Raw genomic sequence first — 25,175 nt, 5'->3', positions numbered from 1 at the left:
AAATTGAACTTATAAATTCTGAAATTAGAAAATTGATTATAAATAAATTCAAATTTATCTCATAGTTTAGATGCAGCCTCTGAGTGTAGAGTTACATCCCTGGCCATCTTGGCTTCTAGTGAGAGATGGACATATCTTCCATGAGCTTATCTAATTCTTTTCTGAACCCAGTTATACTTTATCAGAAAGTCCTTTGCCAATGAGATCCGCATGTTTACTGTGCATTGTGAGGTATTTTGTTATGTATGTTTTAAATCTGCTGACCATGTATTAATTGTGTGCACCATCACAGACCTCTCTGTAACCATAGTTTCATGGTGTTCAAAGAGAGACCATCCATTTGCATGCCACTTGTGTGTTTCTGTCTACTTCTTCAGAATGTATACTGGGAAGATCTCACTACTTATCTGTGATGAGAGCCATGAGGATCTTGGTAGAAAATATTATTTGTCGAGTCTGTAGAACGTCTTTATTTTATATATATCAAAATGGCTCTCCACAGTCTGTATTAGGCTTATTTCTTTCAGAGGGCTGAGAATTCTTTACTGAGCTACTTTTGTCTTTTTAAAGAACTTTTGAAGGTAAGTAGGTGGTGACAGTCCTACTTAGTCTCACTTCTTTTCTTCCTTGTTCCCTGTGCAAAGGTAGATAAGGTGATTTGTGTATTTTTAAGGGATACAGTATTAAAAGTGGAGTGGCCCTATAAAGGTCCTCACTAAGATAATGATTATCTAAGCCCCAGTACAGAATGGAGTGAAAGTTAGGTTTTTTTAATGCTTTTTATTATTTGAGAATATTTCCACAGATAGGAAGTGTGTGAACCTGACAAGTAGAAACTGAATTTCTACTCTAACTTAACCTTCTTTATTAGCTACTCCTTCTTTCCTAGTGATCCCAGATGGCACCATTTTAATCTCTATATTCATTTTAAAATTGTCGTAAAGCATTTTAGTAAAAACTTCAGATTTGAGGAGGAAGGCACTCTCTTGTTGAAGAAAGTTGAATTGTGTTTATTTTGTGTGTAGCACATGATTTTGGGAAGTTTGCTCCTCATACTTTAGTAAAGTACAGGTCTGTCCCTACTCCTGTTCCAAAGCATCTTGGAGGCTGGAGCCCTTTTAGCATATCTCTTTCTAGATGTAATGGCATCTGCTCTGCTCACATCATTGTTCATGAAGCAATGTGAAACACCTGCCAAAATGTATGATGTTGGATTCCAATTCTAATTTGCACTGACCATGTCAAAATGAAGCAAATCACTTCCACAAGGTGCTCTGCCTCATGTTTTTCTACACTGCCTATTCATGCATCATTTTGGGGTACAAGTGTCAGATTACATTTATAAAAAGACAGATTAGTCTTTTATCTTCCACTTTATGGGGTTTAAATGATCAGGCACTGCAAAATAGGCGCACGTGCACACACACACACAAAACCAACTTCAAGACATCTTTGTGAAACTGTGGAGCACATTTCATATTTTTGAAACTCACATTTGGGAAGGGTATGTGTTTTCAAAAATAGATTGGAAATATAAATGTTTGGTACACCAGTTAATCTTTGAACAAAAAATTGTAAATTTTTATAGAATATGGTATATTCATTTGTTTATAACTTAATCCAATACATACATACATAAAAAAATTTCATTGTCAAGCAGTTAAGGTATTGCATGTGAAACATATCTGACACAAACTCACCAGAGTAAAGAAATACTGTTAAACGGGTCAGTACATACCCTCATCTCCTGCAACTGCAAACGTGTTCATTATCATTGCTACAACTATCCTACACCAAAGTCCATGCACTGCAACCTTAACTGTGTCCTCCCTGTGTCCTTCTACACACCTCTTCTCCAGACATTAGTCCCCTATTGATACCAGTATTTGTAAATCTGTGAAGTAGGAATAGGTTGTGTTTATTTTGAGTAGTTTTGGTAAAGGTCTGTGTGTGGAGGAGTATTGAAAAAGGCTGATAAAAGTCAGAATCACAATTTCTGTGATTTTTACAATACATATTTTTCCCTTGAAAACAAACTTAATTCTCTCCCTTGTTGCTGTTCAAAAGATGAGCACAAATAAAAGTTGAAAGTGTGCAGGTTGGTGATTTTTAGAAACAGCGCAACTAACTGTATACAAATAGTTTTGATTTTCATTTAAATCCTTTTTTCATTTTGTTTTACGTGAAAAATATTTTTCTCTGATTTTTACAGTAACTAGTTGTTTATAACAGTAGGTACAAAAATTTGAGGCAGGAGTGTGACCATGTAAAGGTGCCTTTTTATACCTGTGAGATTTGTAAAATAACCTCCAGTTTGAACGAGAAAAGAAATTAGTCTTTTGCTTTTTTTGTTGTTTCTTTTTTGTGTATTGTGTAGAGTGTATTATGAAGATGAAAGGATAGTTCTATGATCAATATACTTGCATTCTCTGTGCTAATGCTTTTTTAAAAGAGGTAATTTTGGGTGATCCAAATGGTTCTGTTCTTTTGATTGATGAAACTTGGGTGGATGGCTAGAAAGAATTTTGGAATGTGAAAAATGAATGTTATATTTTCTATATGAACAGTAAGTGACTCTTTGCAGGTTTTCTTAGTTTGCTTATTCTTGATTTAACCTTCATGCAAAGCTCGTGGTCTATTATAGGATTATTTTTGATGGCTCAACATATCTGTAGTGCAGCAGCTACCTTAACAATAGCTTTTACAGATTCTAGGTGGGAAGTGAGTGTAGTGTTTGAAACGTCTTTCATGGAGGTAAGTTCTGTGTAACAAAGGCAGCGAATTTTGTGTGTTGCTGATAAGGTACATTTGTATCCAACTGTTTCGCTATTCTTGAGTAAATGAATTTGGTTGTTGCTGTATTAAATCCAAATGTTGTTTTTGCTAACTCTACATTTTATAGCCTATGTTAATGTATATGTTTATTAATTTTGTGAGATTTAATAGTAAAGTACTCTGATTCTCTGATGAAAGCACTACATAGATGAATGTACAGTCTTCTCCCGCCTTACGAGGGTAATTTGTTCCTGAAAAACTCCTCTTAGGGCGAATTCTTATAAGACAAAAATGTAATTACCATTAATTTCAATGGGAAAAAATTTTATGCATTCCTGAGCCCCAAAATTTACACCCATTTACACTAAAACAACACCAAATCCCATTAAAATAAACACAATTGCTTCAATAGTGAACATTAGTTATCATAACACAACCTAACAAGGCATTTTCCCTTCATTAATTACTCTATAATATGGCTGTTTACCTGCTCTCATTAAGCTCTTTCATAGCTATTACGCACCATACACTTAAGACTACGCTCAGAAACAAAACATACATATGATACTCAATGTTTACTTAATTCAACCTTTAAGGCAAAAAAAACAGAACGGTAAAGACAAAAGAAATCAATGAAAACAATGCAAATGATATCGCACTCAGTGAACAAGTTGACATCATGTGGAAAGGCAATAAGGTGAGGTGAAGGAAGGCTGTGAGGAGAGTCACTGTTGTTCGTTGGTTGGTGATGGTGGCATTGGTGTGAATGGAGTAGAAAATGAAGGCAAAGGTGAGGAGGATGAAGAGTGGCTCCGTTCTTCACATTCCATAATTTCTGGATCATCGTCGTCGTCGTCTTCCTCTTCCATTGCAGTGGGTGGACGAGAGATGCCAGAGAGTGAAGGTTGAGGCTCAGAAGTGGCAGAAGTACCAGCAGCAGCAGGGCTGGCTGGAAGATAAAACGATAAAATACTTGTCTGCTTGCCTTCTTGCATCTTTCTATCATACAGTTGTTTGTAACATTCAGTCGATTCTCTCATGAGAATTTTAGCTTTCCAAGCTCTTTCACAATTGCTATCATTTTGTCCAACAAAGCGCAAGCACTATCGATAATGGAAAACAAATTTGCGTAACTGTTTTGTGCCAAATTCTTTTACTGGTTCTTTCTCTTAGTAGAATTTTCCCTTCTTTTAAATGTTCAGCCTCCTCCTTCAAATGCTCTTCTCGTTGAATTAGCTCGTCGTCCGTCAGGTCTTCAGAGTGAGATTCCAATACCTCTTGCACATCTTCAGTGTCGACCTTGTCAAAACCTGCTTTCGCTGCCAGCTGTACACTGTCATCACAGATCGTCTTGTTCACGGATTCAAAACCTTGAAAGCCATGCACGGCCTCAGGAAGAAGTTTTTTCCAAACAGCATTCATAGTGTTCACTGTCACTTTGTCCCAAGCAGTTGCTATGTTTTCAATGGCCATTTTTATGTTGTAATTTTTCCGTAATTCCCTGACCGTCACCGTGTCACTCTTGTCCAAACCATCAGTGAGATACTTCATCACAAGCTGCATATAGTAAGCCTTAAATGTAGCAATGACACCTTGGTCCATTGGTTTTATCAAAGATGTTGTGTTTGGAGGCAAAAATACAACCTGAACATTGCTACAGTAATCAAGAATTGTTGCTCGATGGCCTGGAGCATTGTCGATGATTAAAAGTGCTTTGTTGTCTAGGTTATTGTCTTTGCAATATTTTTCGACAAAAGGACAAAAGTAACTCTGCACGTAGTCTAGAAACACTTCTTGGGTCACCCATGCACTTCTATTTGAATGCCAAATCACTGGAAGGCTTATCTTATTGATACCTTTCAAAGCCCGTGGATTTTCCAAATGGTACACGAGCAAAGGTTTGACTTTTACGTTGCCCTCAGCATTGCCACCAAGCAACGATGTTAACCTGTCTTTAGAGGCTTTATGTCCTTTGGCTTGCTTTTCGTCTTTGGAGATGTAGGTACGAGAGTTCGTTCGCTTCCAAAACAAGCCAGTCTCGTCCATATTGAAAATCTGCTTGTTAGTGTAGCTGCCTTCTTGGATAATTTTCTTCAGCTTTTCAGGAAAAGCACTGCCTGCTGCAAAATCAGCGGATGCTGCCTCACCTGTAACCTTGAGGCTATGCAAGAGTCCCCTCTTCCTGAAATGGTTGAACCATCCCTTACTGCCTTTAAAGTTCAAATCCTTGGCCTTCTCATCACCCTCCTAAATTGCCTGTGCCTTCAATCGCTCAAACAATGATAGTGCCTTTTCTCTTATGAGGAGAAAGCTAAGAGTCATGTGGCGTTTCACCAAATTCTCTATCCATTGCAACGAAAGTGTCTCAAGTTTCTGCATAATGGGGTTCCCACCCAAAGACAACATTGTTAAACTTGTACCACCAACAGCAGTCTCAGCAGCTTTCAATATTTTTTCCTTTTGCGTGTACATAGTATGCGCAGTAGACGAAGATAAATGGAGTGCCTGCATCACATATTTGTTACTCTGTCCTCCATCGCTTTATCACATCCAATTTTACACTTAGAGATATGGCTTTTCTGTCTTTTTTTGGCTTTTCTAGCTCATTACTTGGTTTTTTTAGCACTTTCTTCATTTTAGGGGACATGATGCATGAGATTATCACTGCTATAAACTATCAAATCATGAGTACTCTGAGAGGAGAACTCAGTGCAACACGCACCAACTATGTATACAACTGCGAAGCTCAAAAAAGTCCTCCTGGTAGTGCATTCTGGGGAGCAGAGGCAGGGGCCGGGAGGCTGTCCCTGGTGCAGGGACAGGAATGGAAATCAAAGAGCGCCTGGGAGGCGGGGTGCAGAGCCAGGTAGCTGCGTGTGGGGCTGGGGACTCGTGCGGGGCTGCATGGCAGAGAGGCCCCACCGGTGGAAGCCAAGGCACAGCTGCGCAGGGCTGGCGGTGGCCTCTTAGCCACCATGGGGACGAGCGGCAGAGGTGGGGCCGGGATGGGCTGTGTGCCCAGCAGCCACATCTCACGGGAGCACCTAGGAGCATGCGGCTGCTGGCTAGGCTGGGGCACACTGCTGCGGCAGCGCAGAAGCGGAGACCTAGACCAGCCACAGGTGAAGGCTGGGCCAGGGGCTCCGGGAAACCACAGGCAGGCGGCAAGGGGCGCCTGAGGCACATCTGTGCTGGATGGGTGGCGGTGGCCCCCTAGCTGCCTGGGGGGTGAGTGGCAGGATGGGCTGTGTGCCCAGCAGCCACATCTCCCAGGAGTGCCTGGGACCCCGCGGCCGGCTGTACTGGGGCGCACCACTGCTGCGGAGCTGAGGCAGAGACCCAGACCAGCCACATCTAAAAGCTGGGCTGGGGGCTCCGGGAAACCACTGCCGGGCAAGATGTAGGGGCAGGCAGCTGTTGTCTAGAGCCACGGCCTTTCTCTTGCTGCAGAGTGTCCGTGTCCCACTGGGGCACTCGTAAATTCAAGGAAATGCCTTGTAAAGTGAAGGTGTGGTTTTTAAATCAAGCTGCTCGTAAATGTGAATTCTCATAGCCTGAGTGGGTGTATATTGGGGTATGACTGTATATCATCTTCTTTGGGCACTTACTCGTGTCCATTGCACATTGGATGTATGTACTCACCACATGTGCCAGTGCCACAAGTTTTTCTCTTAGCAGTATGCATAGGGGAATGGCTCTGGCGCCCCCTGGGGTGGCACCCATATGGCGTGGTATAAGGAGTGCCGCTTACTCCTCCCCACCTTCAGGTTCTTCCTACTGGCACTGATAGCACTGGAAGAGTTGTTTGCTCTGTCAAAGCTTTTCTCTCCAGACGTGTTTTGTTCTGAGCTTTCTGCTATAAACCGTTAATGTTAGTTTCCCTCAGTGTGTTGTAGGTTAGGGTTAGTGTCCCTGCTGGGACTTAGCCCCAGCACAGGGCATGCTCTGCTCCATGGGGTTTAAGTACTGCAACCACTTTAAAAAGCCTATAAAAAGATATTGTAGTTGAAAGACTTTAAGCCTCACACTACGAAAGAGTGGGGCAATATGATAAAACCCTCCTAATGAAATAGATGCTGACACCAGCACTGGCATAGCCATGATTGGACTTGGAGCACAGCATGATGACTTCAGTGGAAAGCAGCAGCTGGTACCATCATTGGACAGGTGAAGATCCACTTCCCTAGCACCAACCTGTAAGAAGAAGGCAGCTAGTAGAGGCAGATCTCCTTCCCAAAAAAGGAAGGAAAAAGCTGGAAGGAAGCCTAGACCCACGTAGGGCAGCTCATCCCCTCGAGTGGGAGCCAGGCCCCTGCTCAGTTGACTCTCATGCTCTCTGTGACAGGGAGAGCCAAGGGTACCATGTAGGTCTTTTGGGTTGTCTTCAGGGTTCTGAGGATGGGATATCGTAGAATACTAGGACTGCAAGGGACCTTGAGAGGTCATTGAGTCCAGCCCCCTGCCCTCATGGCAAGACCAAGTACTGTCTAGACCATCCCCGATAGACATTTATCTAACCTGTTCTTAAATATCTCCAGTGATGGAGATTCCACAACCTCCCTAGGCAATTTATTCCACTGTTTGACCACCCTGACAGGTAGAAACTTTTCCCTAATGGCCAACTAAATCTCTGTTGCTGCGGTTTAAGCCCATTGCTTCTTGTGCTAGCCTCAGAGGCCAAAAAGAACAAGTTTTCTCCCTCCTCCTTATGACACCCTTTTAGATCCCTGAAAACTGCAATCATGTCGCCCCTTAATCTTCTTTTTTCCAAACTAAACATGGCCAGTTCTTTCAGCATTTCTTCACAGGTCACGTTCTGTAGACCTTTGACCATTCTTGTTACTCTTTTCTGAACCTTTTCCAATTTCTCCACATCTTTCTTGACATGCGGTGCCCAGAACTGGACACAATACTCCAACTGAGGCCTAACCAGCGCAGAGCAGAGCGGATGAATGACTTCTCCTGTCCTGTTCGCAACATACCTGTTAATGCATCCCAGAATCATATTTGCTTTTTTTGCAACAGCATCACACTGTTGACTCATATTTGACTCATATTTAACTTGTGGTCCACTACAACCTCTAGATCCCTTTCTGCCATACTCCTTCCTAGACAGTCGCTGCCCATTCTGTGTGTGTGAAACTGATTTGTTCCTTCCTAAGTGGAGCACTTTGCATTTGTCTTTATTAAACTTCATCCTGTTTACTTCAGACCATTTCTCCAATGTGTCCAGATCATTTTGAATTTTGACCCTATCCTCCAAAGCAGTTGCAACCCCTTCTAGCTTGGTATCATCTGCAGACTTAATAAGTGTACTGTCTATGCCAATATCAAAATTGTTGATGAAGATATTGAACAGAACCAGTCCCAATACAGACCCCTGCAGAACTCCACTTGTTGTACCTTTCCAGCAGGATTGAGAACCATTAGTAACTACTCTCTGAGTACGGTTATTCAGCTGGTTACCCACCTTATAGTAGCCCCATCTAAGTTGTATTTGCCTAGTTTATTGATAAGAATATCATGCAAGACCATATCAAATCCCTTACTAAGATCTAGGTGTACCACATCCACCGCTTCTCCCTTATCCACAAGGCTCATTATCCTATCAAAGAAAGCTATCAGACTGGTTTGACGTGATTTGTTCTTTGCAAATCCATGGTGGCTGTTCCCTGTCAGCTTACCACCTTCCAAGTGTTTGCAGATGATTTCCTTAATTACTTGTTACATTATCTTTCCTGGCACAGAAGTTAAACTGACCAGTTAGTGGTTTCCTGCGTTGTTCTTATTCCCCTTTTTATAGATGGGCACTATATTTGCCTTTTTCCAGTCTTCTGGAATCTCTCCTGTCTCCCATGGTTTTCCAAAGATGACAGCTAATGGCTCAGATACCTCCTCCATCAGCTCCTTGAGTATTCTAGGATTTGTTTCATCAGGCCCTGGTGACTTGCAGACATCTAACTTTCCTAAGTGATTTTTAACTTGTTCTTTTTTTTCTTTTATCTTTTAACCCTACCTCTTTCCCACTAGCATTCACTACGTTAGTCATTCCTTCTTCAGACTTCTCAGTGAAGACTGAAACAAAGAAGTCATTAAGCATCTCTGCCATTTCCAAGTTTCCCGTTACTTTTGACTAACCCTTGTCCAGGGTGCTGTCGGTTCCTATACTATTGTGGCCAGTCTCCAGCCACCAGGCCTGGATCTCACCCAGGTCTAGGTTCAGTGCATACTCAGAGCTGTCCAAAGTGCTGTTGGTCTCCCAGGCAATATCTAGACCTGTCTGGGTCAAGCTCTTAAGGGAAACTGACTGGCCCTAGTCCAGCAGCTTCTTTTATATCAGTTTGCTGGGTCCAGATTGGCTGCCATAGAGACAGCCACTCTGTCCTGCTGAGAGGACCTCTCTTATGCTGCTCTCACTGGGATGGGGTGTGGCAAGGCCTCTGGCCTCCTGTAAGGGGCATCAGAGCTTAGATCACCCCATCATACCCTCCCAGGGATGCACCCACCACCGTGAGTAGTCCAGCACCTAGAAATGCCATTGATTCTGGAGGGTATGCAGGTGGTGCAGGACATTGTGTCCCTCCAGGTGGCAGTGCCCAAGTCTAGGAGTAAGCCTACCCTCTGACCACCCTCTTGGTCCCCATTAGTGCAGCTTTGCGTGCTTCCTCATGGAGCGTCCTGCCAGCAATCACCTGCTCAGAGCCACCACACAATTGATATAGGGCTGTTGGCAAACTGCAGCCCTCGGAGCCATTGTCCAGATTCTGGACATTGCTTTGTGGGCCCAAAGCATCAACCACTAGCGAGGGGGTGCAGATCTGTTGAGGTGTGCATAACCCCATTACTGGGAATATGATACTTGCTCCTTGTCTGTTTGGCACCACTCCTCTGAAAGTCTCTGTTGTCGCTCTCAGCACTGGTCCCTAATCTACCAACTTAGGTCACTGCTTCAGAGTCACCACTCACAGCTGAGGCATTGGTTGGGCTCCTACTCAGCTCCCAAGCACGAGTCAAGAAGCATTTGGTATCAGTCACTGGGGCATTGTCACAGGTCTTCTGAATACTGATACCAGTCACCACGATCTGGATGCGATGGGTCATTGCCCATGTACAGATTTCCATTCAGAGCACAATGGATGTCCCAAGTGGGACTGGGACTTTGGTCACTCTTGAAGCAGTCCTGAGCCATGGAATGTGGCCTTCCCTCTCAGGTCTCAACTTGGAGTCTGACCAGTAACCCCAACAGGCACGTAAGAACTGATTTTTCTCTGGCACCAATCGTCCTGGTGGCATCAGCAGGATTCTTTCAGCCCCAGGGCCAAAGGAGGCCATTGCTTTCCTTTAACCTGTGGGACTTTTACAGCCATCCTAATAGTAAGAGGCGGTGTTTGTAGTCTCTGATAGACCTTTGTTCATGGTCTCCCATCCGCAGAAGACGGAAACCACACTGCAAGGGACCCCCCGCACCCCACTGCTTGAAATGATGGACAAATGCCCCAGCAAGCAGATTGCTGAAGGCATGATTCCAGCCATATAGGCATCCATTCCCGTCCTCTCCTGATGAGACTATTGTAGGTCTTCTACCCACAGTCCTCCAGGATGGTGCAGAAACTCATCAGGAACTGCTGAGTAGGGCAGCGTCAAACTTGAAGATAGTGGCTGAGGAAATGGAGGATCCCTCAGACGCTCTCCTCAATGTCCTTACCTCGCCAGCCACAGTTAGAATTACACTCCTAGTGCTTGAAAATCTCTCAGGCCCTTTATCAAACCCTTTATCACTGCCCCAACCTCTAAGTGTGAGTGGAGTGAAAATACTATGTGCCCACAGGTGGGTATGAATATTGTACACCCAACCTGTCCTGAGCTTAGTAGTTTCTGCTGTCAATGAGTGGGAAAGGCAAGGCAAAATGGTGGCTACTCCCAAACCTAGAAAAAAAGATATTTTTGGGTGAAAGGTTTCTTCATCTTCAAGCTTACAGTTAGGGCCCTCTTGGGATGGTGAGATTTCAACATTTGGCAGTCTATGGCCAAGTATGCTGATATCCTCCTGCAAGACCCCAGAAAATAATTCTAGGCTCTACTAGAAGAAGGACATGGAGAGAGTGGTACTGCAAGTGGTTTCTGATGGAGCTGATTCTGCGACGCAGACCACGGTCATATCTGTGTGAGGGGTGATATGACTACCATCCTCAGGCTTGTCAACTGAGGTTCAACAGTTGATCCCCTTCAATGGTCAGGCTGTATTTGCAGAGAAAGCAGGTAAGTTGTATGGCCTCAAGGACTCTCACAGTATGCTACAGACATTGGATTTGTGCATCCTGGGGTAGCAAAGGAATTGGTTAAGCTGCAGCCCTCCCATCAACAGCACAGTCAGCACAGACATAAACCCTTCTCTAAAAGGGTCCAGGTCTACAGACACCATCAGGTGTTGACACAGGCCAGTTCTGCCCACCACGACAGCAGTTGAAACTGGTATTTTGAGGGAGCGCCCCAGGGCAAAATCCCTGCCCCTGTCCTGGATTCTGCCCCTCTCCTTTTCTCAAACTGGCTTTCTTTTTCCCTCTTAGCCTGGGTGTCTACAAATTTGGACTGCTTGCTCCTCAGTACTGTGGTGCAGGCCTATATCCATCAATTTGTTTCTACTCCTCTACGCTGCCGTCCCACCATTTCTTTTTAAGGACACTTCTCAGGGGAGTCTACTGCAGCAGGGGCTGCAGAGCCTGCTGCAGGTGGTCGGGAAGGAAGTCCCCTTAGATCTCCAGGCAAAGTGCTCAACTCCTGTGATTTTCTAATCAAGGGCAGTTTGAGACCTATCTGGACCCACAAGACCCAAGAAGTATCTTGGGAAGTGGATGCTCTGCATGGTCTCCCTGGCCTCCATCATCCCCTCCCTGGATCCAGGAGACTGGCATGCTGCCCTGAGCTTGAAGGATATATTTTCACATAGCAGTCTTTCAAGCACACACATGCTTCCTCCACTTCTCAGTGGGATCAGTGCACGGCGAGTTTGTGATGCCACTATTTGGCTTGGAAACGGTGCCAAGAGGTTTCTGAAATGTCTGGCAGTGGTAGCGTCCTGTCTCAGGCATCAGGGTATCCTCACTTATCTGTAACTTGATGACTGGTTAATCAAGGATCACTTCAAGTCTCAGGTCAAGAGCACTGTTGTGATGCTGCTGTCCATGTGCAGGAAGGTAGGCCTATTCATAAACAAAGAAAAATCAACAGTAGTCACTGTACAAAGGATGGAGTTTATCAGGCCAGCTGTCAAATCCACCAGGGTAAGGGTGTTTGTATTGTGTTGACTAAGGTTCTGGACAATTGTTTGAGTCTGCATTCCCTCTTGCGATGACCTGGATCTTTCTGTGATTGCTGAGACATGTACATTGTCCTGTCGTACAATGCTCCGAATGCAACCTCTTCAGCAATGGCTGGCTATGTTCTGCACCCTAGTTTGCCAGTGTACTTACCATAATAGATTGATGGACTGGCCCCTGGGTGGTCCTAGACAAAGTTTTGTTTGTGAGCCTATGCTCATCAGTTTCAGTAGTATTGCATGTCTCAGCACTTGACTGGGAGCACAACTCAACAAGACGCAGCTGCAAGGTGACTGATGCTACATATAAACATCGGTGCTCAGGATAGTTCACCTGGTGTGGGTACTATTCCTCCCACAGATGTCCACTCTTGTTGTTTCAGTGTTGACAGACAACATAGCTTTGATATTTTGCAGCGGCAGGGATTCCAAACCTATGGGTCAGGACCCAAACATGGGTCTCCATTAGATTTTCTAAGGGTTGCCAGCTGGGCAGCTCCGAGCTGCATGTAGCTCTTTAAGGGATCCATTTGTGGCTCCCGCTGCTGCTGCTCTCACTTCTCTGGCCACCAGCCTCTGCTCTACCGTGCTGAAGTGGAACTCAATTTAATTGGTTTAATTGCCAAAAGGAGGGATCCAGCTGTTAAACTTATTAAATTGAGTCCTGTTTCAGTGCATCAAGGCAGGGAACTACCCACACTGCAGGTGGGAGAAGAGAGTAGAAGGGCTTCAGGGGGCTGCGTGGAGGAGGTGGCAGTGGCCTGGAGAAGGAGCCACAGCAGTGTGAGGAGCTCATGTGGGGTAGGTGGGTTGGGTGGTTTGGGGCTGTGAAGAGTTTAAAATCTGGAGAGGTGGGGGGTGCATTTTTTCCCAGTGGAGAACCTCCCCCCACCATTTTGAATTACCTTGAGTCACAAAGTCTTCCTAAATTGTCAAAATGGGTCCCTGTCTTGAAAAGGTTGGGAATCACTGTGCAACAGGCAAGGAGAAGTGTGCTCATTTGCCCTCTTTCAAGATGCACTATGTCTACTATTATGTGATCTACCTCAAGGCTTTTCATCGCCCTGATTTCAGAAACACGCTAGTGAATTGATTCAGTAAGTCCTTCTTTTCTCACCATGGGTGGTCACTTCATTCAGGATTGGTTCACTTCCAGAAGTGGGAAACTCCCCAAGTGGACCTGCTAACCATGAGGCAGAAATGGAAATGTCATCAGATTTGCTCCCTGGAGGGTGACAGTGAGGGTGTTCTTGCAGATGCCATTATCTTATCCTGATGGGAAGACCCAACATACGCTTTCTTGTCCATCCCACTCGTCAGCAGAGTCCTATCAAAAATCAAGTGAGAGAAGGCCCTTGTCATCTTGATTGCCCTGGCATGGCCATGCCAGCACTCATTCAGCGTACTTCTGGATCTAGCGCTAGCCCCTCAGTGGGTGTTGCCGAACTACCCAGATCTATCATAGGACCACGGTTGCCTTCTGCACCCCAGCCTCTCCTCCCTCCACCTCACAGCATGGATGCTGAACGGTTGAACCCAGAGGAGCAACCTTGCTCCAGGGAGGTGTTGTAATAGTTGTTGTTGGATAGTAGGAAGCCTTTGACCAACAATAGCTTATGAAATGAACAAGATTTTCCCTCTTGGCATATGAGTATAACATCGCCCCAACATTTGTGTTACACCTCTGAACTCTTGCTTGTCCTGAATAATCAGGGTTTGGCCTTTTCTTTGATCAAGTTGCATTCCTTGTAGCAGTGACATTGACTGGACCAATGTCAGAGTAAAGCTCTGGCATTGGAGCTTCCACTGACAAGATTCTGCAAAGACAAGGTTCAGCTGCAACCCCATCTGGCCTTTTTGCTGAAGGTGGTGTTGTCTTTCCATGTTAGCCATGACATTTTCTTCTTGGTTTTTTACCCCAAACCACATGCCAATAGTGAGAAGAAGGCTGCACGCTCTGGATGTCAGACGTGCCCTAGAATTTTACCTAGAGCACACCAAGCCATTCCAAAAACAGACGCAGCTCTTCATTTGTGACTTTGGACAATATAAAAAGCCTCCCAGTCTCCTCACAAAGAATTTCCAACTGGCTCACCACCTGTGTGAGAACTCATTACGAGCTGGCACATGTCCCACCACCGCCATTTATGAAGGCGCACTCAACAAGAGCTCACACATTCTCGATGGCATTCGTGACTCATATGCAGCTTCAGGAGCTGTGACATGGTCTTCAGTGCACACATTCGTGACTTACCACACCATTGCTCAGCAAGTCAGGGACAATGTTGTGTTCAACAGAGCAGTGGTAAAGGCAACACATCCATCACCTCCTACCCATCTCCATTGCTACTGCTTGGGAGTCACCCAACAGGGAATGGACATGAGCAAGCACTCAAAGATGATAATACAGTTACCTGTTCCATAACTGGCATTGTTTGAGATGGGTTGCTCATGTTCTTTCCTCCTTGCCCGCTGTTGGAATTTCCAGCAAGAAAGAATTGAGGGTTAGGAGACCACTGGCTGCCCCTTTGTACAATCCCATATGGGCACTGGTCTAGGAAGTGTCGGAGTCACTCATTTCCTGATACCACTGAGAGAAAACTGGCATTGGTGCATGTGGTGAGCACACACACTTAACATGGGATGGTCATGAGCAAAACATTTCAAACAACACAGTTATGGAAGACAGTTGTGGGAGCAGAAAATTCAGAGCACAAGAATCCAGTGTCTGGGGAAAAACAGAGAGACCAAGGAAGTGAGTAGAAGTATTGATCCAAAGCTTGCGGTTAAACAAACAAAAGTTTGGTAAACTAGTGAAAGGTTGCACAACTAGACTGATTAAGCATGGAGACTGAAGTGGCCAAGGCTGAGGGGCTATGTCTACACAACAGAGGTCTTTCGAAAGAAGCCCTTCTGGAAGATCTCTTCCAAAAGAACTTCTTTTGAAAGAGTGCATCCACACACAAAAAAGCAGATCAAAAGAGTGATCTGCTCTTTCGAAATAGAGCATCCACACAGTCCCCACTCTTTTCAAAAGAATGGGCCAGGAATTGAAAAGTCAGGCCCCATGAAGACTGCTCTTTTGGAAGAAAAAAAGGCCTGTGGAGCATCTACACGCGTTTTCTTTCGAAAGAAGGTTTGAAAAGGGTGCACTCTTCCTGAAACGGGAAAGGAAGAGTGATTTCGAAAGGAGAGCTGCATTCTTTTGATTTACTTTTGAAAGAACACTTTTTGTGTATAGATGTACTGTAGGATCTTTTGAAAGAGCTTGCTGGTGTAGACACATCCAGGGAGGGCAGAGGTGGGAAAAGTACCCAAAAAGTTACATGAGTGAATGTGCAGCTGCCCAGGTCTGGTGGTGGGGGATGTAGTTAAATACAGGTTACCAGTGTACCTCTGGAAAACTACTTGAGTAAAAGTGCATATGCGGGCTGACATCACATCTAGATTGTGCTTAAGTAGCCAGAAGTGAAAGCAGCTGCACTTCTACTCAAGTAACTTTTTGGGTACTTTTCTCATCTCTGAGGGAGAACAATTTGCAGAAGGTGAGGAAGAAGGATGAGGACCATGGGAGGTAACTGCAAGCAATAAGCACCGGGTAAAGAACCAGAGGATGTCCACGTTGAAGGGGAAAAAAAGAGTAAAAAGTAAAAGGCCATTGCCACCATCTTCACTAGTAAAGCACAGAGAGAATGCACTTGAGGGGAAGTGGTAACATGCATGAATGGAGGAGGAGGAGGAAGAGTCAGATTCCAGGGAGGGCCAGGAGGTGGAAGTAGTTGGAAAATTCCTCCAACAGTGAAGTTAAAATTGGGGCAATATTTGTAGAGGGATTAAAAAACAAACAAAAACTCCAAATGGCAGACAGCAGGGGAGGTTATGGGAATGGATGAAGAGGAAAAGTGTAGGTCGGAGCAAGAAGGAGTTAGAGTGGTCAGCTCTCCAGGATTGTCCTGGAGTCTACAGGAATTAAAGTTTAATCTTTAAGATTGTCATGTGATTGACCTCCAGAAATTGGCTCAGCCAGAACAGGAGACCCAAGAAGAAGGAGGTATGTCTTGTAAATGTGTATCTAAATTGAGTGATCCATGCAACTCAGGTCAAGGAAAGATACCTTAAATGTCTGGTCTGTAGAGGATGTTATGGGAGATGCAGGGATTTTAAAAATAATCTCATCCTGCAAATGCAACCTGCTTCAAAAATCATTTATCTGTGCAGCTAGGAGGAGCCACTGTCATTGCAGCAATCTAGCTTTAATACTGAAGGAGAAAAAACTCAGGCCTGCTTAGGCAAGAAAGAGTTAATGCTTGTCAAGCATTATTCTTGCACAAATTAAGTCCAGAGCACAGCAGTAGGCTCACCAGTGGGAACAGATGCTAGGCGGTGATGCAACCTGTAGTATTTACTTAGGCCTCTGTAGTGACCTCAGTGGATTGCAAACAAAGGATACTCTTCTGTGGAGGTAGGTAGACATACTGGTACCTTCTGTGTTCACTTGTTTTTCTTTTGTTGATAGCACATTCTTTGTAACCATGCTGTGTGGGGTGACAAAAAGTGTTTGCATTGATCAGAAAGCACGGGTCAACTAAATGAGATTTTATTTCTCTGTCTCTTACTTTTTTGCAACAATTTAACCAGGAACGTTTAGAAGCCATGATGCGTCGCTCGCTAGAACGTAGTCAGCAGCTGGAACAGAAACAGAAGCGATGGTCCTGGGGAGGAGCACTGGCTGCAGGCTCAGGAGGCAGAGATGGTGAGTGAAACACACTGACTGCATTGCAGATCCTGAAGTGCAAAATGCATGAGATTAAAGATGGAAAGAAGGTACCTGTGTATAGTGACTGCGATGTTAAGAGGGGTTGTTGATAATGTAGAATGAATAAATGCTTCGTAATTGCTTAACAAGTTTCCTGTCTATGGTATCTCCAGGGAAGAACGGTCACTCCTAAGTTTGTGAAAGCAGATCATTTTAATAGAGTAATCAGGAACTGTTCTGGGAATCACAAAAAATGATAAAATGAAAATTTAATACCCCTCCCCCCAGCACATTTAGCTTGCTACGTATTCACAAAGGGACTGAAAATGTTGTCCGAGCCTTTGTAGAAAATAATCTTTTTTTGTCGCTGGCACTTTTGAAAGCTCACGGGATTTCCAGATGATCATGGAGCATTCGCAGTTTAAAAAGGATTTTTCCACATACTTTTTTTGTTGTTGTTGTTGTTGTTCTTGTTCTTTTTGATTTGGTTGCATAATTATTTCATAATCAACCATGAATAAAGGTATGCATCTCTCTTTTCTTTATTTCATGAAAATCAGCTGGGTTTCCAAATGGACAGGTTTATTTAAAAAAAAAAAAAAAAAACCAACAAAAACCCTCTATATTAGAAGATGAAATATGACTGCTGTTCTCATCTAAACGAACTGTAAATATATTTTAATTGTCCATGTTATAGCAAACAAAATTAATTTTATTTCACAAAACAATGTTCAAGGTTTGCCATTAAAGAAAAACTGGGAAAGAAATATGCCTGCAACATAATAAAAGCATCTCTTATGCTTCTAAGAAGCAGCCTCTTTATTTTTCTAGTACAGCCTATAACGTGATTTTTTTAACCTATTTGGTAATTTCTTTCACCTCTCTTTGCTCTGATTTTTCTGCTGTATAGGTGAATCAGAAAATACCCCACCCCCTCTCCTAGGTTTAGCTGCCAACACCCTTCCTCCAGACCCTGTGACCTCTACTGCTGCTGCTGATTCCTACAATGGTATTTCAGAGAATCACAGTACCATAGTGTCTCGTTTATAACTGTTATAATCACTTTAAACCATTCACTGATCTTGTCCTTCCCAACCACTGTTTTTGTTATTATTTCAGTCTGGTACTACTAACATTAAATATACGGAATAAATGTCTTGTTTCTTTTGATTTTGTCATAGTGAAGCAGTGCATGCTTTGCATTTCAGCACGGTGGAGACATTTCATAATTTTCTCACTAACTGTGGACTTGAATAACTCCAATAGCCACCCCTTTCTCACATTTGTGGTCACAGATGTACGTTTTCATAGTTTTTTGTGTGTATGTAATTTCAGTAGCTTGTTAAAGAGAGACTTAAAGGGGTAGAGGCTCTATTTTAAAAACGTTTCAATTATACAGAAAGAGTAAGTATGGCGATAGTATGTCACTGTCGTGTCCCTATTCCTTCCAGCCCCACCGTCTACATCCAAATATGTTAACAATTAGTAAGCAGTGTTGAGTATGCTGAAGTGTTTTGGACATTGTAATGATTACAAATGCTGACTCTGAAGTTGTCCTTGACAACTCTGTTGCATTTTCTTTTATATATTAGAGGACTGTGAAATAGATGGTGTGTGTCTAGACCACGGATGAATCATACATACTGAGCTGATATTTGGGCCAAAATCAAGTTAGTGTTTTTAGAATTCTCCACACAAGGTGATAAAGGCATAAATGGTGCTGTCATATGTCCTATACATTAGTGTTGAATATCTGGAGTTCTGCATTTGAACAGTATTTTTGAGATGTAGCCCCTCCGGACTGAAGTTGAGAGAGGTCAGGGAATAGGTAAAATTTGTTACGTTTGTGCTGCCTGTGTACTTTCTTCTTATACAAGTATCGCATTTCTTTCCTTGGCAAAATTTCATTCATTCGAATTCCATGTGAAGTCACTTGCTCCTGGCATTGATTACGTTGGTTATCGTGAGATTGAAATGTTAAAATGGCAAGTAGAAAAATTGTATCTCAAGCTGTATCTTATAAAATGCTGGTATCTACAGCAATTGGAATCGGATTATTTGTCCTACGTTATTCATTTGCCCCCGATGAATGACAAGCAACATGAGTTTAAAAATTAAAGGTTAATTTTGGGTGCATTCAAAGCTATAGTATGAATATAAATATCTTTAATGCATCTCTCTGCAGCATGTGACAAACTTTCAGCTTCTACAATGAATCTGCCAAAGCAAATGGAGTCACCAATCAGTAAGCGTCTCTCCTCCTCCACAGCGGCAATAACACATTCCCCTGACAGAGGCAAGTGAATATGCTGCTCACCCCTTATCAGCATAACCTCTCCTGTGTTTAAAACGCACCTTCTTGTCTATATAGATCTGCTTTTAACTCTTGAGTACATTACGAAAATCAATTCAAACATTATTGCAGGGGGTGAATTAAATATATTATTAAGATATCTTAAATACGTGAAATAGCTGTGCAGCCATCCCAGGATAATGCTACAATGTTGGGGACCCCAGGCTGCATGGGACAGATATAAGTCTGTGCCATGGAGGACAAACAGCACCCTAATCTAACCATTTTTGCTGGATGGTTATCTGCATTTCTGTGCCTGAAAATGGGCGAGGTCTGGCAGGGCACTGACAACACTGGATGAAACAAAGGAAGGATGCAAATTAGGTTTTTTGAGACACCCTAGTTCACACTTTAATGCATTATGTTTCTGGGTCCTCAGTGAACATGAGGTTTATTTAAAAAGAAAAAAAAAACCCAGCAAGTATTTTATTTCTTACTGCTTGTATCTCATTTTGTGATGCACTAAGAAACAAAGCTGAGCACAAAATGTAATTGCAGTAATCCCCCAGAAATGGCTGGCTTGTGATGCTTTAGCTATACTAAGAATCTATATTAAAAATGGGCACAGGTAATAGGAATTTGTGTATAAATGTATGCCATCATACCTCATTTATAAGGAGGAAAGGCAGAAGGCTATAAATAAGGTTTATACAACAGTGAGGCTGTGCGTTTTAAATAACTCCCAGTGTATTCAGCACATAAACCAGGAACTGCTCTGTCACTGGGGGAAAAAAGCAAACCTTTTTTTGCTGAGTCATGAAAGCGACCATTTTGCAGAAGATGCTTCTATATAAGAACAAGTTTAATCTATTGTATTTATTACATAGGTTGGAAGATAACTTAGGTGGCTTAAAATGATGAAGAAACCCAAAATCTCCTTCAGAGTAGCATTAAGTTTTTTAACAGCATTTTATAATCATAAACTCCAGGTTTTTTCCTGTTCATTTCATTTGATCATTTCACTGGGTTTTTTGTTTACATACTTTTTTTGTTTAGTTTTTCTTTTAAAATTTGTTTTATTTGCTCCCATCCTTCAGCTCACCGCATGCACCTTAGTCCAATGGAAAACTTTATTGTTTCTCGACTGCTGACTCCCACACAGTCTTCTTTAGCCAGAAGCAGAAGTACATTAATGCTTTCTGAGCAATGCAATGATTCAGGTAAAAATGAAAACTGTGGTTTTTGGAAATGTTAAGGTATATGTTTACACAGATTTTTCAAGTGCCGCTTCAGAGAGTCTATCTGTTACTTTTTAATATGATTTTGCTCTACATTTTGGGTAGTAACGTTTCAAAATATGGAAATATTTACATGTCTACTATTTTGTCTTTTTCTGTTCTTCCTTTTATTGTAAAAAATAAATTGCCAACAAGATCTTGAATTAACTAACTAAATAAAATCAACAGGAAGTTCCAAACGAGGGTGGAATAATTGTGAGGACCTACTGTAAAAAGTGACCCCATATGAGAGCTAAAAATAGCACATTAGTGTAGTGTTTATCTTCTGCACCCAAATAATATCCAAAATACAAATAGCATTTTAAACATGTAACTTCATCCATAATTATTTTACTGGGGCTTCAGTTATTTACTATAGAATCACCTTTGTCTTTTTTGAAGGAACAGATGATAAAAGGATAAAGTTCTTGGATATACTGGGGCTATATCTACACTACTTCGGAAGATCAACCTGCTCAGGGTAGATCTTATGGGGCACCATTATGGTATGTGCAAAACAGCACTTTCTGGGGTCAACGTCAATCCGTAACTCCTTGCGAGCCATGAGGACTAAGGAAGGTTGATGGGAGCAGAACTCTCATCAACCTTCCTTGAAGACAGCCACAGAAGTCCATAGATGAAAAGTCGATTTTAGCTATGCAATTGACACAGCTAAAATTGCATCAGATGTCGACTGCTACGTCTAGTGTAGACATAAGCTTAGGGGAGAAGAACAGCATGGAAGATGTCAGCTGTTCTACTGATGAATATACCTCGCTATATATAGGTGTATAAAATAAAAATTGAGAGTAGTGGTTGTTATTCCTCCTTTTCTATATATTATAATTGAAAGCCCTGGCATCACAAAACTAAATTTGGCAGTAGTCTACTGACTTTATGCACATGAATAATTCCATTGACTTCAGTGGGACTATTCAAATGTTTGCAGTGTCAGGACCAAGAGAAGGAAAGTTTTTTGTGCCCCCCTCACTTTTTTTTTAATTGACCTACTGCAAAGGAAAATACTTTTCAGGACACAACTGTGATATGTCATCTGTTGTCCCCATACTGTATGACTTAAATGTACTTGTGTTCTGTATGTTAGCTCTTAACGGAAGTATATTACAAAAAAAGAGATGTTTTCTTTTTCCCCTCCACTTTTTCTTTATGATATATAAAGACAGACTCATTAAATGATCCTCAGTTTTTTCTTCTAAATGAAAAATCTATTATTTTGGAAGTTACGATGTACGGTACTTTAGCCATATGACAATTCCTGATTTACTGGTCACAAAACCACGATCTAAAGTAATGCCAACTCAGAATGTCACTGTACTCTGCTCTGAATTAAAGGTGAGCTGCTAAGATAAAGTGAAAGTATGTTGCTTTTAATTCACAGTCTCACAGAAATTTAGGACTGGAAGGACCCAAGTAGGTCATCTAGTGCAGTCCCCTACCCTGACATAAGACTAAATCTTTTATGGGTTCTTCAAGATTTATATAGAAGATGACAAACCTAAGGCAAAATTGCTTTTGCTTTTGCTTTTTCTCACATCCTTACAGTTAACACAGTACTATTTTCACATGTGTGACAGGCGCCCAGCATATTGTTCAAATTACAAGTTTGAAGGAAAAAAAGGAGAAAAAATGGGGAGTTCTGTGGTTGTGATGTCATGATGCACGTACCATTGAACTTTCACATTCAAGGTTGTCTAAGAATGCTGAGGCTGCATCTACACTGAGCCATAGTGCTGACAGCTTGATGCAAAGGAGGGCTCTTGAAAATGCAAATTGATTTTCATTTGCATATCCACATGACTGATTTGCATATTCATATGAGATGCCCTTCTGGCAGAGGCTGCTGCCAGCAGAAAACAAGCAGTGTAGATAGACGTGGTTCTGCCAGCGAACAACCCCTTTGTCAGCAGCCCTTTATCCCTGATTTTTTCCAGGCATAAGGGGCTGCCAACAAAAGGGGCTTTTTCTAGCAGAACCACATCTACACTTCTTGTTTTCTGCCAGCAGCAGCCTCTGCCAGCAGGGTGATCTCGCACAAATATGAAGATTAATTGTGAATATGCAAATGAGCAGCCCTTTGCATTTCCGAGAGCACTCCTTTGCAGCAAGCTGCTGGCACTATGGCTCAGTGTAGATTCAGCCTAACTGCATTTAGTGTATGCATGGTAACTGTGACCCAGATCAGGGTTTTTTTAGGACTCATGGGCACGTCTTTTAAAAACACTAGTTTGGTCTAAGCTATTAAGGTCTTATCTGTGGTTGACACACTACAGCTTCACAAATGCTTCACTGCTGTAATGCTTCGATATAGATGCTCGTTATTGCGATGGGAGGGGATTCCCATTGTTGTAGCTAACCAACCTCCCTGAGAGTCAGGAGTCAAGTTGACAGAAGAATTCTTCTGTCATCCTGGTACCTAGAGACTTAGCACTGTCCACGCTGTGGTTCTCCTATTAGTCTTTTTATGAGTATTCAATAAAAGACTCTTCAGAAGGGGGCGGGGGGAAATCTGTCCTCACAAATTTATTCGGAATTCATATGGATAAAAGAGAGGGACTTTAGTCCTCGTGTATTTTGTGAGCTTTTTTAAAGTGCAGTTAGTTTTTTGTTAATGCTTTTTAGTGAAAACATTTTTGGTAAATGAGACAACTCTGTGCATATGTAAAAGGCAGAAATTTAATGTGATTTAAACACCCATTTAAACAAACCTTTAAAAATCTCGTTTGCCATGCATAATGTTACAACATAAAGTTGTGCTGTTTTCTCCTCTCCCTTACTTCCTCTGTCTGTTCCCCTTTGCTCTTGCTATTGTACTATAACTCTTTAGTATTCCATATCTGTCCTCGTGTAGCACCAGCTAGTCCTCTTAAATCTCCCTACAAGCCTTCCCCCACTCGAAGTGCAGAAAGGAAGAAGGCAGCATCAGCTTCCACATCTGTTGCCATGAAAGGGGCAACTGCAGCTGAAGTCCCCCAGGTGGGTTTAGAACATGTTTTAATTGCATTCTTGGACAAAGTTAATTGCTTTTAGTTGCTCTGTTTCACTAATGTATGATGCACCTTTTTAAGAATAGGAAAAAAATATACATTTGTTGGTTCTATTCACCTGCCAGTCATCAGGTTTTTAATATCTTCCCAGAAAGTAATGTTCCCTCTATCAACCAGCGTTAGTTGGAATGATACTTCTGTATCCAGGGAAGCTACATTTCTGGCAATGAACCATGTTTTCTGGACATGCTGTGTCTTGTGAAACCAGAACTTCTGGGAATGGGTAAACACAGCTGAATTGCAAATGGAATACCTCCACCTTTGAGAGTGTTTGATTACTAGTGAATTGGCACATTTTTCTCATGCTCTAGTAGCTTACCTAATATATTGGCAGTATCTCTAATTTATACTTGTCAAGTTTCACTTATTTCTGTATATATCATAAGAGAAATGCATTCAACATTTTCACTGTTGACAACTGCACATTTTCTGTAGTGGCGTGGAATCATAGCTTAGCCTCAGTGTGCCTAGTCACTGCATAGCAGCTGAGAACAAAAAGTCAACTTGACTACCAAATTCCATGACCCTGCCATATCTTATGTAATAATTGATGTTGCCTGACTTGAGTGTTAGGGGACTGGACTTGACCTCTCTAGGCCCAGAACATGTCTTTGTCTTAATTATCTATCTGTATCATTGAAACATTGTTTTTAATTGCAAGCTAAACAAAGCCACCTGAATTTCTTTTTCTAGACTGAAAAAATAAAGAGGGAAAAGCGACCCACAACACCTGTTTCATCATCTGGCCTGGGATCCCCTCTGAGAAGGTCTGACTCTCCTGCAAGCGTGTCTAAAAAAGCTGCATCACCCTCTGCATCAAAGTATGAATATTTTCTCACTGCTTCAGTATTCTTTGAGAATGTCTTGATTCCATTAACTGTTCAGGGGCTTCTTGAGAAATTTTGTTAAAATCCAGATTATTTTGAGTTCTCATTTTTATATTAGTGTGTTAATGACCCCATGCTAACATTTTTTCTTCATCTTCCTTAGTCTTACTTAGGAACTGATAGGAATTACCTTGTCACGTGGTGGCTCATATTATATCTGGTTGGTAGCCTGGGTTTAGTTACATAGCACAGAAATGGTTATATGAGAGAGGAAGAGCATAAAAGCCATCCTTCTCTATCTGAGGCTATGTCTAGACTAGAGGGTTTTGTTGACAAAATGGCAATTTTGTCAACAAAACTGGTGGAGTGTCCAGATTCCCAAGTGTATTGTGTCGACAGTAGGTTGACAGAACATAGCACTTTTGTCAACAGCCGTACCCCAATCACCATGAGGAAGATCACCTCTGTTGACAGAGATCTTTTAACAAAATGCAGGTCTGGACGTTCTCGGAGGCCTTCTGTTGACAGAAAGCATTGCTGGGACACTGCACAGCCCTATCTGCTGTGGTTCCAGGTGGCCATTTCGCTGATAGAGCGGCCAGGCAGTGTGGTTGCTCTGTTGACAGAGTGGATTGCTCTTTCAATCTGCTTCTGCTGTCTGAATATGATCTGTTGACAGAAGTTTTGTCACAAGATATCTTCCGACAAAGACTTCTACTGACAAATCGCTCTAATCTAGACCTAGCCTAAGAAAAAAGAAATTGGCAAGAGTACAAATACTAAATATTAGTCTATTCCCTTTTGAACCCATTTAAAGTTGCAGTCTCTGACTGACGATGGTAATCTAGTCCTCATACAAATTTAGC

At 42.4% G+C, this 25,175-nt stretch overlaps 1 protein-coding gene across 7 annotated transcripts in view; it reads left to right on the top strand.

Moving 5' to 3' along the window:
* MAP7D2 (MAP7 domain containing 2) overlaps window positions 1–25,175 on the top strand; it is a 174,171-nt gene that overhangs the window by 103,208 nt on the left and 45,788 nt on the right. For 6 of the 7 annotated variants that reach the window (XR_012643837.1, XM_074983371.1, XM_074983368.1 and 3 more), the window contains 5 exons: window positions 16,730–16,844; window positions 19,033–19,143; window positions 20,238–20,360; window positions 23,263–23,411; window positions 24,176–24,303. Coding sequence is in view for 6 of the 7 variants with exons in the window: in XM_074983368.1 (XP_074839469.1) it covers window positions 16,730–16,844; window positions 19,033–19,143; window positions 20,238–20,360; window positions 23,263–23,411; window positions 24,176–24,303 (626 nt within the window). In the remaining variant the exon portion in view is untranslated. The remainder of the gene's footprint in view (window positions 1–16,729; window positions 16,845–19,032; window positions 19,144–20,237; window positions 20,361–23,262; window positions 23,412–24,175; window positions 24,304–25,175) is intronic. The other variant, XM_074983369.1, reaches the window with a different exon arrangement.

The sequence above is a fragment of the Carettochelys insculpta genome, chromosome 1 (genome assembly GCF_033958435.1).
Source record: "Carettochelys insculpta isolate YL-2023 chromosome 1, ASM3395843v1, whole genome shotgun sequence".
NCBI lineage: Eukaryota > Metazoa > Chordata > Testudines > Carettochelyidae > Carettochelys > Carettochelys insculpta.
The sequence above is the reverse complement of the archived record's forward strand: the minus strand, read 5'-3'. Positions and strand labels throughout refer to the sequence as shown.